Source organism: Diabrotica virgifera, chromosome 7 (assembly GCF_917563875.1).
Source record: "Diabrotica virgifera virgifera chromosome 7, PGI_DIABVI_V3a".
In the NCBI taxonomy this organism is placed as follows: Eukaryota; Metazoa; Arthropoda; class Insecta; order Coleoptera; family Chrysomelidae; genus Diabrotica; species Diabrotica virgifera.
Genome location: NC_065449.1, coordinates 229,820,613 through 229,835,222, shown reverse-complemented (window position 1 = coordinate 229,835,222; position 14,610 = coordinate 229,820,613). Strand labels below are relative to the sequence as shown.

Here is a 14,610-nt window from a genome sequence, read left to right as displayed (position 1 = left end):
CGTTATGTGTTGAAAGTACTTAGCTGATAAAACATTTTTTACACACCATCAATTTTTTTGAGAACATACACTTGTTTGCCGTTTTGACCTAATAAACAATTTACCTGTCATGCGTAGTAAAACAACCAAAAACTTGAACATCAGCAATGGATCATTTTCATAAGCTACTGCAAGTGCGTGGAATACTAGCTTGAACTGAACTTCAGGGAACTTTTTATTTGAATTACAAATCTTGATCAAATGTTTGAGTAACATTTCCAGTCCTGATTCATCCTCTTGTTGATTTTCAAATAAAATATTGACTGCATTTCCATATTTCTTGTGGTTGTTATAGAATATACACTAAAATTATAGTTTTTTTTTACAGAATTAGAAGGAAATGAGGCAGTAAAGTAAATAATAAATTATGTGAATTTAAATAATATGTATAAAACATTAAAAACTGTAGTTTGTAAAAGCTTTATCAAATTAAAAAATTCAATAGTAATCTGTAGGTATAACTGTTATTTTATGGAGTTAAAGATGATTTGAAATCTTGTTTATTTTTTAGGAGTGTTTTTAAAATATATAAAACCACCATCATATGACCAATAGCAACACATGGCGTAGAAACACGGATCATGACAAATAAGACAATAAACCTTATTAATACTTTTGAAAGAAAGGATATTGGGACCCATTTGCGAAAATGGTATAAGGAGACCTCTATAACAAATTATACAAAAATACAAAGATGCACTGGGCAGGTCACCTTATAAGAATAGATAATGACAGAATACCTAGTAGAACACTTAGCGGAACTATGGTGGGATGTCAGCCAGTAGGAAGACCAAGGAAGAGGTCGATAGACGAAGGGAGAACCGATGCTAAAGAGATATTGAGAGTGGATAACTGGAGGACAGCAGCCAGGGACAAAGATACTTGAAGGCAGATGCTGGGGAAGGCCAGAGCCTGACTTGGGCTGTAGCCCCATACATCACTAATCGTTGATGGTGATGGCCTAGCCAATGTTGCTCTGAGCAGCAACTGATGGCCTGGTCAGCTTCGTTCTCATTAAATCCACACTAACAATTTTCGGCATGCATTGGATGCTTTTGGATCTCATCTGGAATCTATCATCTCAAATTCATCAACTCTATCTATCTGTTGATATACCCATTCATCGAAAAATGGGCCTCATCCATGCAGGAATGTAATGACTGTTTTTTGAAGTTATACTTCTTTAGGCACGAGGGTGAAAAGGATATATTATTAAAAAACTCTAACATTAGACTTTATAGTCAAAGTTGGCCTAAGATGGTTGATTGAGGTTTTGGTAGGGTTTCACCATGTTCCCATAGGCTATATCCTTTAACATCGGCGTTTAGCCTGATGATGGACCGATAGGTCTGAAAACGTTCTGAATTGGACATATTTTATTCAATCCATTGGGATTTTTTAAGTTTTAATAAATATACCAATTTACATAGAAGTGGTTTTACTTCTTGTTAGAGTTTTTTAACTATATGGTATACAGCCAACCTAGGGAACTTCCCTTTTAGTTGATATATTATTAGTGTTTTTAGTAAATATATTTGTTATAATTTTTATGTCTGTCTGTGGATTTGTCTTCCTCCTAATAAGTATTATTGAAAATGTTTATTTTCATTTAAATTATCTGTCACCGAGATTGTAATTATGTCCGAGAAATGATCCACCGAATACAAAAGCCGTGGTAGCTGATCGGTAGAGTATTCGCCTAGGGATCGAGAGGTCCCCTGTTCAAATCCTGACAAAGTCATATTTTTTTTATTTTTATTTTTGGTATTCTTTTTGTTCTTTCTAAACTTAGTTTAATATTTAAATACAATACAAAAAAAACTGTTTAAAGTAGATAGGTATATTGATTTCGTTGAAATCATAATATGATGTTAGATTATATTATAATAGAAGTATAACTTCTTACGTGCGTACAAAGTACACACACATTATTTTTTTCCATTCAGTCTCAAATTTATCAACTCTATCTATCTGTTGATATATCCATTCATCGAAAACTAGGCCTCATCCATGGAGGAATGTAATGACTATTTTTGAAATTATACCTACTTCTTTAGGCGCGATGGGAGTGAATTTTACATCAAAATCCTTAGTGCCGGACGCACGCGCTTTATACCTTTGCTCTGATTGGGTGTTCAAATGACATGTCAAAAGCTGTGGTTTGAGGTGGTCTATTTTTGTGGTTATGGCTGGTGTGTTATAAAATTTGTGAGAAGAGAAAAGAGAAACAACAGACAAAAGTTAGTTAATAGTTATACTGTCTTTTTAAATAGTTTTCGTATAAATTTTTGGACTTATTAACATAGAAAAGATGCCAGGTGTGGAAGCCCATCAAACAGAGAAGTGGAGATTTATTTTGTGACTGCGGTTTTCAATCACAAAATTACTGATAAAAACCGATTATCTCGAAGGCGTAGAGATCTGTGGATAACATCAATCAAGCGCGACGATCTCATACAAAACTAAAGAATCAGAGAGTAGAGTAATATTGTAGTGACTTTTTAAATAGTTTTTAAAAGCGACAGGTACGTAATAATTGTAAATATTTCAGTAACCTAATTAAAAAAGTCATAGGTACCTACCTTTTGGGAAAATTTAAAAAGAACCTACGAAAATAGTATGTAATGCTTTGATTTACATAATTTGATTACCATCAAAATTTCTATCAATATTCACCTAATATATTGTTTTCTTACTCATGTTTTGTTGTATTTTCTTTCAATTTCATTCAATTCTAAATAATTTCAATTCAAGATCAAAATAATTTGGCTAAATTCAGAACCGTCAAAAGTTTAATCCGTTTAGTTAGTTGGTCTTCGCACGTGATGGCACATGGTCTCCGTGGGTAAAAGTTTAAGGTGAATGAATTTCAATACTAACTGCGCTGATAAGCGGATTCGAACCCCAATGGAAACTTTTATTTTTTTATTTTTTTTTATACATTTTATAATTGTAAGTTTATTTATTATATAATTTTTTTTCAGAAAATACGTATTTAGTTAAAAAAATTTCCTACATTGTACAGAAATCATTTGCGGCATTTTTCAATGTGTTTGTTTATGTGTGTTTTATTCTTTTATTGTTTTAATTTTTGGCACTGTTTTAATAAAAAAATTTGAGAAGTAGTAAGTACTAAAATTAGTTTAATATTTAAATAAAATATAAATAAACTGTTTAAAGTATATTAATTTCGTTGAAATCATATAATAGAAGTATAACTTCTTACGTGCGTACAAAGTACACACACATTCTTTTTTTTCATTCAGTCTCAAATTTATCAACTCTATCTATCTGTTGATATATACCCATTCATCGAAAAATGGGCCTCATCCATGGAGGAATGTATTGACTATTTTTTTCCATTTAGGAAAGTGGTTAGATATACATATATTCTAAACTTTCCTCCAAAACCTTGTCTTCATACCTTATCCCTCCTCAACCTTATTGTACCTATATAAATAATGTAAATCTTTCATTTTTTTTAAATGCCCAGGATGATTTAAGAAAATGTGTAGAAAAGCTTTATAAATGTGGTACTCTGAGGGTGACATAGAAGGGGATGCATACCTTTCTTATCATCTACAGACTGAGCGATGGTTTTTAATTTATTGAATTTTATTTTTACTTATTGTATTTTATTTTTATTTATTGTATTTTGTTTTAATTTATTTTAATATTATTTTACTTCAACTTATTGAGAAACATGGATGGGCCTACGTTTACTACTAAACACAGTGTGTGGTCATGCAATCTGTCGTTTCATTGCATTCCTGTTGTTACATTACGTTTCATTACATTTCTATTTTTGCACACCTCTGTACAATCCACCACACCAATCAATGCACTTAGTCTGTAGGAGACGATAAGACAGCATGCTTAAAAATTTAAAATTTTGGAAAAAACAGTTTTAATATATTATTCTTCTAATTGATTCAAATATTTTTTATGAAGTACTGAATACAGTAAAATCTCCATTAACTGAAATAATTGGGGGAGGTCGTTTCTGATAACAAGAATTTCGGTTAAAAATAACATTGTTTTTTGTATCAAATTCTTCTTGTATCAAATTACACAGTGTTGGAGAGATATAGCTGCAAAACATTGTTGTCAAAGGAAAACACAAAAGAAAATAGAATATTTCTTAAAAAAAAACACTCTAAACACATTCATTTTCCTTAATTTTATTGCATTTTTAAATTCACTTTTTATTGACCAAATTATTGAAACTGTCAGCACATTTCGGTTAAACGATGTTTCGGTTAAGCAAGGCTTTACTGTAATTCATTAATTAAAAATATTTAAATACTTACTTTTTGGACAACTCTAGAAACTTGAGCGAATACTTGTTTGTCACTAAATTTAACTACACATTTAACAAGGGTTGGAAAAATTATGTGTAGAAAATTGTAAAGGAAACCTTCCGTCGCCAATAGACTTTTATAAAAAATATATTTGCTTAAAAACTTCACAAAATCGTTTGGACAAGAAAATCTTGATAAAACTGCATCTATTAATTTCAGGCAGAGTTTCACATCAGTACAAAAGTATTGCTCAAATAACCTGTTATTTAAAAGTGACAATAATGTGTTACAAATAATTTCTGTATTTGAAAAATCTTCTTCCTGCGATATCTTCAAAATGACTACCTAAAAGGAAAAAAAGATATGTACTAGTATCCAAGAAAACATTATTATAAAAAAATCTTGATACAAAATAAAAACTTTACTTTGGAACATAAGAACTTTATGAACTTAGTCATAAAATATGTATTATTTTATGTCATTTCATTTATCAACGGGCAAGCGAAGTTACAATTAAATTACAGTTAAATCATGTTAAATGTTAAACTTTAAATTGATAACAGTATCTATATCTATGGTTACAATATAATCTGACTATAAAATCACTGAGGTGTTGAATTGCTTACTTTATTAACATTAGAAAACACTGAGTTGGTATACCCACTACTGTCGGTATACCAACTCATATTTTAGATATTAAACTTAAATTGTAATTGTGAAATATAGAGTAAGTATTTGTTGTAAATTGTTATACAGTCGAACTCGCTTATCCGGGATATTCTAATAACCGATCATTGGTAGCTAGTAGCCACGTTTCGGGACCTCACAATTTTATCCCTTAAACCGGGATATTCCTATAACCGGTATTCTAATAAGCGGGTTCGACTGTATATTAAAAGAAAAAAAAAGAAGGAACAAATATAAAAAAATATATACCTACAAAAAAATATATATAAAAAAATAATAGAAAAAAAAATATAATGATTAAAAATGTAGATAAAAATGAATGACGAACTTGGACAGTCCATAGTAAAAAGCTTTTGAATTAAGTAGAGGGCTAAAGAAGAATGTTGCCGTTTTTGCTGTGGAACTCTGGGAACATCATTTAGAAAAAAGAATACAAAAAAAATATATTATAAAAAATTATTAAAAAAAATACATAAATAATTATTTATTAGTAGAATTGTTTATTAGAGATTAATATTAGTATTAGTTTTAGGATAAGATACAAAAAAATGACTAATAAAATAAAAAATAGTAAAATTTGCGAATGGATTTAGTGTCCGCAGTCATATAAACCCAAATAAACAACAATTGCTTAATAAAATAACTTAGTAATTACTCAAGCCAAGAGTATACAAAACCTGATGCAGAAATGAGTGGAAGGTTGCAAAATATACTAAGGTGTATTACCAACAGAAAATGGGGTGCAGATCCCAAAACAGCTTTATTGTTCTACAATGCTTGTATTCGGTCAGTCGTGGACTATGGGTGTTGGATATATGGATCAGCAAGCAATACGAACTTAAAAATTTTAGATCGGATACAATACAGATGCTTGAGAATATGTTTAAGTGCAATGGTATCCACTCCAATAAACGTTATGCTAGCAGAGTGTAATGAAATCCCATTAAATTTACGTAGACAATTTTTAGCTCAAAAATACTGCATAAAGCTAAGAAACACTGAGTCAGACCTTTTAACAAATCTGGCTCTATTAAACATGGAAAACTTAACTAGTAAATATTGGAGAATAAAAAATTCACCACCACTAACAGATGCATTCATTGAAACCAGGAATTATACAGATTTACACAAGAGTAAATTATTACCAATTTATAAATTTCCGTATAAAACTTTGATAAAAAAACCCAGAATCATAATTCCTAAATATACAGAATCAAATCATTTAAATAATATTTTAGTAAAATCTATACTGAGCGACTTTGTGGATTACACAGTAATTTATACGGACGGTTCTAAAAATCAAACAGGAGTAGGATGTGCTATGTATGTGCAAAATACCCATCAACATAATAATTACAAATTATCTAGTATTAGTAGTATTTTTACAGCTGAGATTATAGCCATCGAAAAAGCTCTAGAATGGATCAAAGAGAATAATATTGAAAAAGCTGTGATAATAACAGACTCCAGATCTGCAATATATGCAATTGAAAATACTGATTTTAGTTCATACAAATCAAAAATTTTATGTAATATAAAAAATAATTTGCCTAAAGTGGAAGTAGTATTTATATGGGCAAAAGGGCATGCCGGTATACTGGGTAATGAGAAAGTGGATGAGTTGGCCAAAGATGCAATAAAAAAAGGTGAGATACTAACTCACATCTTATCGACAGATGCAATAAATGATGTCAAAGTTAGAATAAATAAAATATGGAAAAAAGAATGGAAAAATATTACAAGCATGTCAAAAAATTTATATTTTTCTTTACATCAAGAACTTCCTCCGCCACCTGAATACATATTTAAATATAACCTGCCAAAGCAAGATATTTCTACTATCGTCAGATTAAAAACTCGACACAGGAAATATGAGGCACATCTGCACAAATTAGGAATAATTAATTCATCAGTATGTTTTTGTGATAATGTTTCGATTAGAGATTTAAACCATATTTTCTTGGAATGCAAAATTAACGAGAGATATATAAATCAATTATATTACAATTTATGACAAACACAAGTTCATTTTCCAATTAGTATAGAATATCTACTAAGTTGTCATAAAATGGAAATATTTAAATTACTCATAAACTACTTGAAAGAAACAAATATAATCATTTAAGTGAAATACGTATAAATATAACAAAACTAATAAATTGAGGTAAAAATAAAATAAAAATCTGTGGCTAACGGATTCGCATCCAAGCCATTTTCACACACACACACACACACACACACACACAAATAAACAACAATTGCTTAATAAAATAACTTAGTAATTACTCAAGCCAAGAGTATATAAAACCTGATGCAGAAATGAGTGGAAGGTTGCAAAGAAATCTATGTTATCATATTGATTGGCTAATCTGGCAGTTCTTGATATCAAGTTGTCAAATCCATAGTTAGTGCAATGTATAGGGTAATGAAAACTGGCTTTAGATCTGGTAGGTCTAGATGGAACATGCATATTAATTATATTGAGCCAAGAAAAAACAGCAGCTCTACCATGAAGAATATTGTAAGAAGTAATAAGATCTCTCTTCTTATGATGCATAGAAATGGGTGGCATATTTAATATAGCAAGAAAATCTGCATCATTGTAGTTGTCCAAAATGTTTAATTTGAAAGCAATCTGTTTTAGAAATTTATTTTAAACATAACACAAGATCTCAATATGCACACCATAAAAAGATGACCATACACAGGATGCATACTCAAGATGGGGACAGATAAGAGAACAATAAAGAGTTTTTAAGACAGCAATCACAGTAAAATCCTGTGTGCTTCTCTTGATAAAGCCAAGCATCTGAAATGTCTTGTTGACTACATTATTGAAGTGATCAGAAAGTTGTAGAGTTGCATCCAAAGTGACACCTAGATCCTTGATGAAATTATTAATTGAAAATTATTAAATCACATTGGGAAGCTGTTTTCAATAGGCACTAGACTATTAGTATTTATGAATGACAGTTTTATGGACTTTAAAAATATAATTTCGATAAATGTTAATGGCATAGTTTTTCCGTTATCTTATTATAGTAGGTACCTACATATAGATACACCAGTTCTAAATTCTAACAAGTCAGGAATTATTAGTTATGAGAAAATAGGGTAACAACTTAATTGTTACACACTTTGGAATCAAGATAATTACCATTTTATGACAAAATATGTCATAAAAATCACAAAATATTATTACAGAGTTGTTAACCTTTAGAACTCGTAAATATTGGTTATTGAAGCACTTTCCAATACTTAACTCCAAATCACTAAAATTCAGGCTTGTTACTGGCTCTCTCTTTGAAACTGGTGTATCGATATGTATCAAATATAAGAAATAAATGTCTGGATTATCCGTGCCACATTTGGTCCAGTGGAGCACGGATAATCGTGGTTCTAATGTATATGACATAATAATTATTGTTATAAGTTTTGGCTGTAGATTACTACATTTTACTCACCTCAACAATCAACTTAATATCTTTATTGTCTATTTCATGTCTAGTAAGTTCTTTAAAATAATTTGAATTAATCCACCCATGAACTGTATGCCAAATAATTTTATCTTGTACATTTAAGTTTAAAATCCATTCTAAAAGAGTGATCTTACAATGTCCAGGTAATTGGGCAGATTTAAAGGCACCACTTGCAAAATTTATTTGTTTATTAAAGTCATCGTCTTTACTTAGGTGTGATAGTAGTTCTAAAAAAGAGGCATAAGTTTTGGAATGCATATTAATTCAATACAACCTTTTTTAAAGTCCATTTTAATAAAGCAGACAAAAATAAAAATATTTTAATAAAAAAACATGCTTTGTTTTGATAGTTTTTATAACCTAACATTAATTGCAGCTAACTTCATTTAAATTTACCATGTGCAGAGGCATTTTTTTGTGACTATCGCTGTCTGATAATAAAAATAATCTGAATTATTTCGGAAATTTGATCTTGTTATTGTATATTTGTATAGAATTTAGGTGAATATGGCTACATTAATAGGCTTAGATTTAGATAATTGCCTTTTAAGATAATAACGATTTTTTAAAGTAAAGTATTAACTACAGTGACGACATTTACGAATAATACATAGCATGAAAATATGCCTAAACAAATTTTTATTTTGACAGTTGACAATCCGAACTTCGTGTATATCTTCTTTCTGTGGTTAAGTCCAAAATGGCACCGACGTAAGTATAAATTTTTATTAAAATCTCTAATCATCCGTTTATTAAATAATGGAATTTATTTAAAAATATGTTATTTTGCAAGTATTTGTAATTGCCAATTATTGTAGATAAGTATTATTTTCATTTTTAATATCAATCATAACCTTTTAGTGTGGCATGATTATTGTTGATACCGAATGGTAACATTAATGTTTTTTTTATTTTTCAGAGCTGACAAAACTAAAACGGTTAAAGGGCTCCCCGCAGTCCCAGAATCAGTCTTAAAACACCGTAAAAGACGTGAAGCATCCCGTGCTAAACAACTCCAGTCTGTCATCAAAAAGAAGGCAGAACAGATCAAAAAGAGGAAAGATATTTTCAAAAGAGCTGAACAGTATGTTAAGGAATACCGTTTAAAAGAAAGAGACGAAGTTAGGCTAGTTAGACAAGCCAAAACCAGAGGAAATTTCTATGTTCCTGCTGAGGCTAAATTGGCTTTTGTTGTTCGTATTAAGGGGTAAGTCTTTATGAATATAAAATATTAATCACAAAATAGTGAATTGTGTGTGTACTAGATAGTAAACAACATTGAATGTTTGAAAGTAATGTTTTCGTAGACAGATTCATAGTGTTGGTTGTAAACATAAGTTAACACTTTCCATGCTGTCTGAAATCATCCTTGTTGTCTTAGTAAGTTATTTATTGAATAAATAAATATATTCTAAGGCAACTGACATACTTCATAAGAAAACACTACAATTAAAAATGCATTACTTTTGAATTAGCTTGTTATGCATTATTGACATATTCATAATTTTAATTTTAGTATCAATAAAGTAGCACCTAAAGTACGCAAAGTACTCCAACTATTCCGGTTACTTCAAATCAACAATGGAGTTTTCGTTAAGTTGAACAAGGCTACTATTAACATGCTTAGGATATGCGAACCTTACATTACATGGGGATATCCTAACTTAAAGTCAGTAAGAGAATTAATCTACAAAAGAGGATTTGCCAAAGTTAATGGACAGCGTGTAGCAATTACCAGCAATCAAATCGTTGAAGACAGGTTGGGAAAATCTGGAATCATTTGTGTTGAAGATTTAATCCACGAAATTTTCACTGTTGGACCTAAGTTCAAATATGCCTCCAACTTCTTGTGGCCCTTCAAGGTAAGTCTCTACTAAAGTTTTGGCACAACATCAAGTTTAGGGCAAGGGCCATGCAACAGCATGAATTTTGTGAACAGTGTTGCCATATCTGTTTATAATTTAGACATGAATTTAGTGTATTCTTAGTTTTATTTCATAGGTTAGTTTATTCATTTAAGTTAGTTTCTTTTTATCACTATTTAGTATTTTAGATATTTTATTAGTTAGAGTTTACAGTCTACAGTTTAAGTTAGTTTCTTTTTATTACTACAGTGGAATCTCGATGTATTAATTGGGACCGTGGTCGATCCGGGTTATCGAAAATCCGGGTTAGCCGGAGAACATGGTAGACATTAATAAAATACGGTATACTTACTGATAAACATGAAATATATATATTATAATTGTAAAAACATGAAAAATATGCAGTCAAAGTGAAAAAATTTTGTTTTGGCTGGTGAAAACCGATCCGTGTTAGCCGGACTTCCGGTTATCGGGGGCTGACTTATCGGGGTTCCACTGTATTAGTATTTTAGATATTTTATTATTTACAGTTCAGAAATCTTCACATTGTTTAGTGTTTCTATTAACTATTACCACTATTGATTTTTATATAATTTTAATGCTTTTAATATATTTTCTGATTTATATCTAACAATTGTTTTTGCTTTTTAAATTATATATTGTGTTCTTATTCAATTTTGAATTTTAGATGTTACAGTAAGAAATATTTTATAACATGGCAACACTGTCAGTGTTTTTAGATTACCTCAAATGTCAACTACAAATTGGTTATGTTTTGTTGCCCTAAACTTGATGTTGTCCAAGTTTTGTATTAAAATCTTTGTGGTATAATCTCAAGGTAATTTATCACTTTGAATGCACTTAAAAGCAGGATTCTTTTTGTTTTGTCAGGATTCTTATCATTTGAACTATAACAACTGCTTCATATTATCTCTATAATATATACTTATTGAAGGTACAAAAGTTCTAGCTGTTCAAAATGGTTTATTGCTGATAAGTTTATCCTTAAATTGAATCGGTCATTGTGAAAAGAGGTCATCTCCACTCTCGACATTTCCACTTTCTGTCAAATTTGTATATAATACATGTAGGCACATCTATTCCATATTAGCCACTTTACACCATGCAACTAATTGCGCAATTTCTTGCAGCAATAGAAATTGCATCGTATCACATGAGAATTGCACAGAAAAGTTGCAATTTCTTGCAGCAACTTCTTGCTGCAAGAAGTTGCAGCTAAATAGAACATGTCCTATTTTTCATGCAATTTTTTCTGCAATTTGGTTATATTTTTAGTAACTTCTAAGGCTACACTGTTTGTTTTGACATTCTGTCATCCTAAATTTCAAACTAAACAATTTTTAACATAACTAGAGGAACTTTTTACCAATTTTATGCTTCACACAGAACATTATTCTGGTGGATAACTTTAATTATGCAACGTAGGAATTAAAGAAACTATTTTCTATTTTTATTTCTTTTGTAACAATTTGTTTCCTTTTGTAAATGAATAATGTATTATAGGTATACTTGCATTAGGTATTAATTGATTTTGTTATACATAATACATATTTTCTCAGATTATAATCTAACATTTTTAATCTAATATCTGATAGCTCTACTCAAAAAATTACATAAAAACAACAACCTAAAAGTTATGGTATGACAAAGTGTCGTGTCTATTTCATGTCAGTTTTCAGTTTATGTAATTACTTGCACCGTGTAATCACTTTATTGCAGAAAGCTAGTTGCAACTTATTGCAGTTCTTGCTGCAAGAACTTGTGCAATAAATTTCGCAATTACTTGCATCGTGTAAAGTGGCTATATTTATGAAAACAGGTAAACTTGCAATATTATTGCTGTAAGCACAGCAGACCCCACAAGCGAGTTCAGTTTGAAAAGGGGTCATCTCCTAGAGATAACCCATTTTACAACATAATCTGTGAATGGCCAGTTCCGAAGAAAGGTAACAAGGAGAAAGTTAAATTATCCTTATTTATTTTAAATGTTGTTTTTTTCTTCTATATGTAGTTTAGTATTTTTACGTGTGTAATAAACAATATTCATATTATACCAATTTTTCTTTTAATACCTGTACATTTTAAAAACGGATCATCTCTTTTTCAAAAAATTGCAGTATCTATGTCTTTAAAATTAAAAAAAAAATCCCTGAAAGTTTTTTACCTTTCCTGTAAAATTTAAAAACTGGAGGTGACCCTTTTTCAAAATCATTGATTCAATTAGTGTGTTTTTTTTTTAAATTCTTATATTAACACATTGATTATACCATGTGTTGCTAGGGCATGTGTTTAATTTGTCAACTGTGCTGTAGCAAAATTGGCCAAAACGATACATACATGTCATACGTGGCATGTGATTAAAAGACCAAAATCCTAGTGTTAATTGTAAACATACGTTAATACTTTCCGAGGTGTCTGAAATCATACTTGTTGTCTTAGTAAGATATTTATTCAATAAATAAATAAATATATTCTAAAGCAACTGACATACTCCGTTTAACACATTGCGTGTCATGCTTTAATCAGGATACTACTCTCAGGGCCCACTGATATCCAGGGCTGTGAAAGTTAGGCATACGTGTATATCAAAAATGAGCGATGTGGCCCCTGGCAAAACATTTGTGTCTCTCATATAATATGTGCCACGTGGCACACAATGTGTTAATTAATGTTCAATGAAGAAACATTTTTTTTAAGTTTACTTATTTATTCTATTTATTCTTCTTTTTAGCTAAACACACCCACTGGTGGATGGCGTAAGAAGACTAACCACTATGTTGAAGGAGGTGACTTTGGTAATAGAGAAGATAGAATCAATGAACTTCTCAGAAGGATGGTTTAAACCAATTTGTTTATAAAATAAATTATGTATAAAACACACAAACTTGTTTTTACTAAAAACCTTAACATCCTAATGTTCCTATCATATCTCACGTTTCAAAGAAACAACAGAAAAATAATTGACTTATTTATTAATTGGGTCTGTAAACAAGCAATATGTGCTTCAAATACTGACAATAAGGGCCCTTCCATTTATGACAACATTTTAATGCAGTTATGGTTGAGCAATATAGTGATGAGCATACTAATAACCAACAAAATAACGCAAAAGATGAAAAACAATACATTGTGAAAAGAAATGAAACTAGTAGAGGTGGAAAATATCAATATAAATTAACATTACATAGTTTCCCACCTTATCGTATCTGGGGAGTATGACAACTGTCACAGACGTCTAAAGGTGGGAAACTGTAATGTTAATTTATACATTTATATCGATAATTTCCACCTCTACTAGTTTCATCTCTTTTACTTCACAATGTATTATGTTTTTCATCTTTTGTGTTATTTTGCCGGTTATTAGCACTCTCATCATGTATATCTCAGCAACATTATGGCCTGTAAATTTGTTTCACAAACTGGCAGTACAATCGGGTAACAATGGGTGACAAAATCATACTAATCTCCGTTTCAAACATTAGAATCAGTATGGTTGTATATTGCATATGGGATTACCATTCTGTGAATTATCATAAATCATCCTTTATTATTTCACAGCAGTTAACAGCGATAATCCTCTAAAAGTACCTGCCTAATACTACCTTTCACAGCTGCTTCCATTGAGATTGGCAACATTGTCAAGAAAATTCTCATTTGTATTGGCCCTATCCTCTACACCGACTCATGTCTGACATGCAGTATATGTAGTCACAGTGGATTTTGCTGTGTTGAAAGATCGTGGATTTGACCTTACTTGAACAGACATGAAACTTTCGATACAGTCTGTTCGCTAATCTCGGGCACAACCGTCTAATTATTTTTTTTACGAAGTTAGTTACATTTTGACAGACTAGATGTGGCTGGAAATTACTATACATACAACCAAGCACACTTGATTATAGCCAATTAAGAGTGAATGACAAACAAATCTTAGCCAATCAATAATTATTTATTTACAGCATAATATAAATGTATTAATAACAAATGAGAAAATTATTTAGAAATATTTTGAGGAAATAAGTTTCACAACCTTGTAGGAGTTTAATATTCACTCCCACTATTTCCAAAAATTCTTTTTTTTTTTAATGAAAGAGTAGGTTTATTTGAGCTGTTAATAGTATGAGGTAGGAAATTTTGTGTTATGTGTCTCCTACTCTGAATCTGATTAACTATTTATATGGGAAATAAGCCACAATTAAATTATAAAAAATAATTCTA

At 30.3% G+C, this 14,610-nt stretch overlaps 2 protein-coding genes across 2 annotated transcripts in view; one reads left to right on the top strand and one right to left on the bottom strand.

Annotated features, from left to right (window-relative positions):
- Nucleotides 1-8,887, bottom strand: part of LOC114344224 (uncharacterized) — a 55,626-nt gene extending 46,739 nt beyond the window's left edge. Inside the window, exons 1-4 of the mRNA XM_028295074.2 lie at nt 8,781-8,887; nt 8,492-8,733; nt 4,350-4,685; nt 105-342 (exon numbers count right to left, since the gene is read on the bottom strand). Coding sequence (XP_028150875.1) covers nt 105-342; nt 4,350-4,685; nt 8,492-8,733; nt 8,781-8,796 — 832 coding nt within the window. The 5' untranslated portion in view covers nt 8,797-8,887. The remainder of the gene's footprint in view (nt 1-104; nt 343-4,349; nt 4,686-8,491; nt 8,734-8,780) is intronic.
- Nucleotides 8,888-9,075: 188 nt separating this feature from the next.
- On the top strand, nt 9,076-13,276 carry LOC114344233 (60S ribosomal protein L7). Its single transcript, XM_028295084.2, has 4 exons — nt 9,076-9,217; nt 9,426-9,713; nt 10,023-10,368; nt 13,124-13,276. Exons 1-4 carry the CDS (start codon nt 9,207-9,209, stop codon nt 13,232-13,234), a joined length of 756 nt encoding a protein of 251 aa, XP_028150885.1. The 5' UTR covers nt 9,076-9,206; the 3' UTR covers nt 13,235-13,276.
- The last annotated feature ends 1,334 nt before the right edge of the window (nt 13,277-14,610 follow it).

Bases quoted from the DNA above. Each gene is read 5' to 3' on its own strand.
- LOC114344233 (XM_028295084.2), top strand. The intron at 9,714-10,022 runs GTAAGTCTTTAT...TTTTAATTTTAG, and splicing joins TTTGTTGTTCGTATTAAGGG to TATCAATAAAGTAGCACCTA. The intron at 10,369-13,123 runs GTAAGTCTCTAC...TCTTCTTTTTAG, and splicing joins ACTTCTTGTGGCCCTTCAAG to CTAAACACACCCACTGGTGG.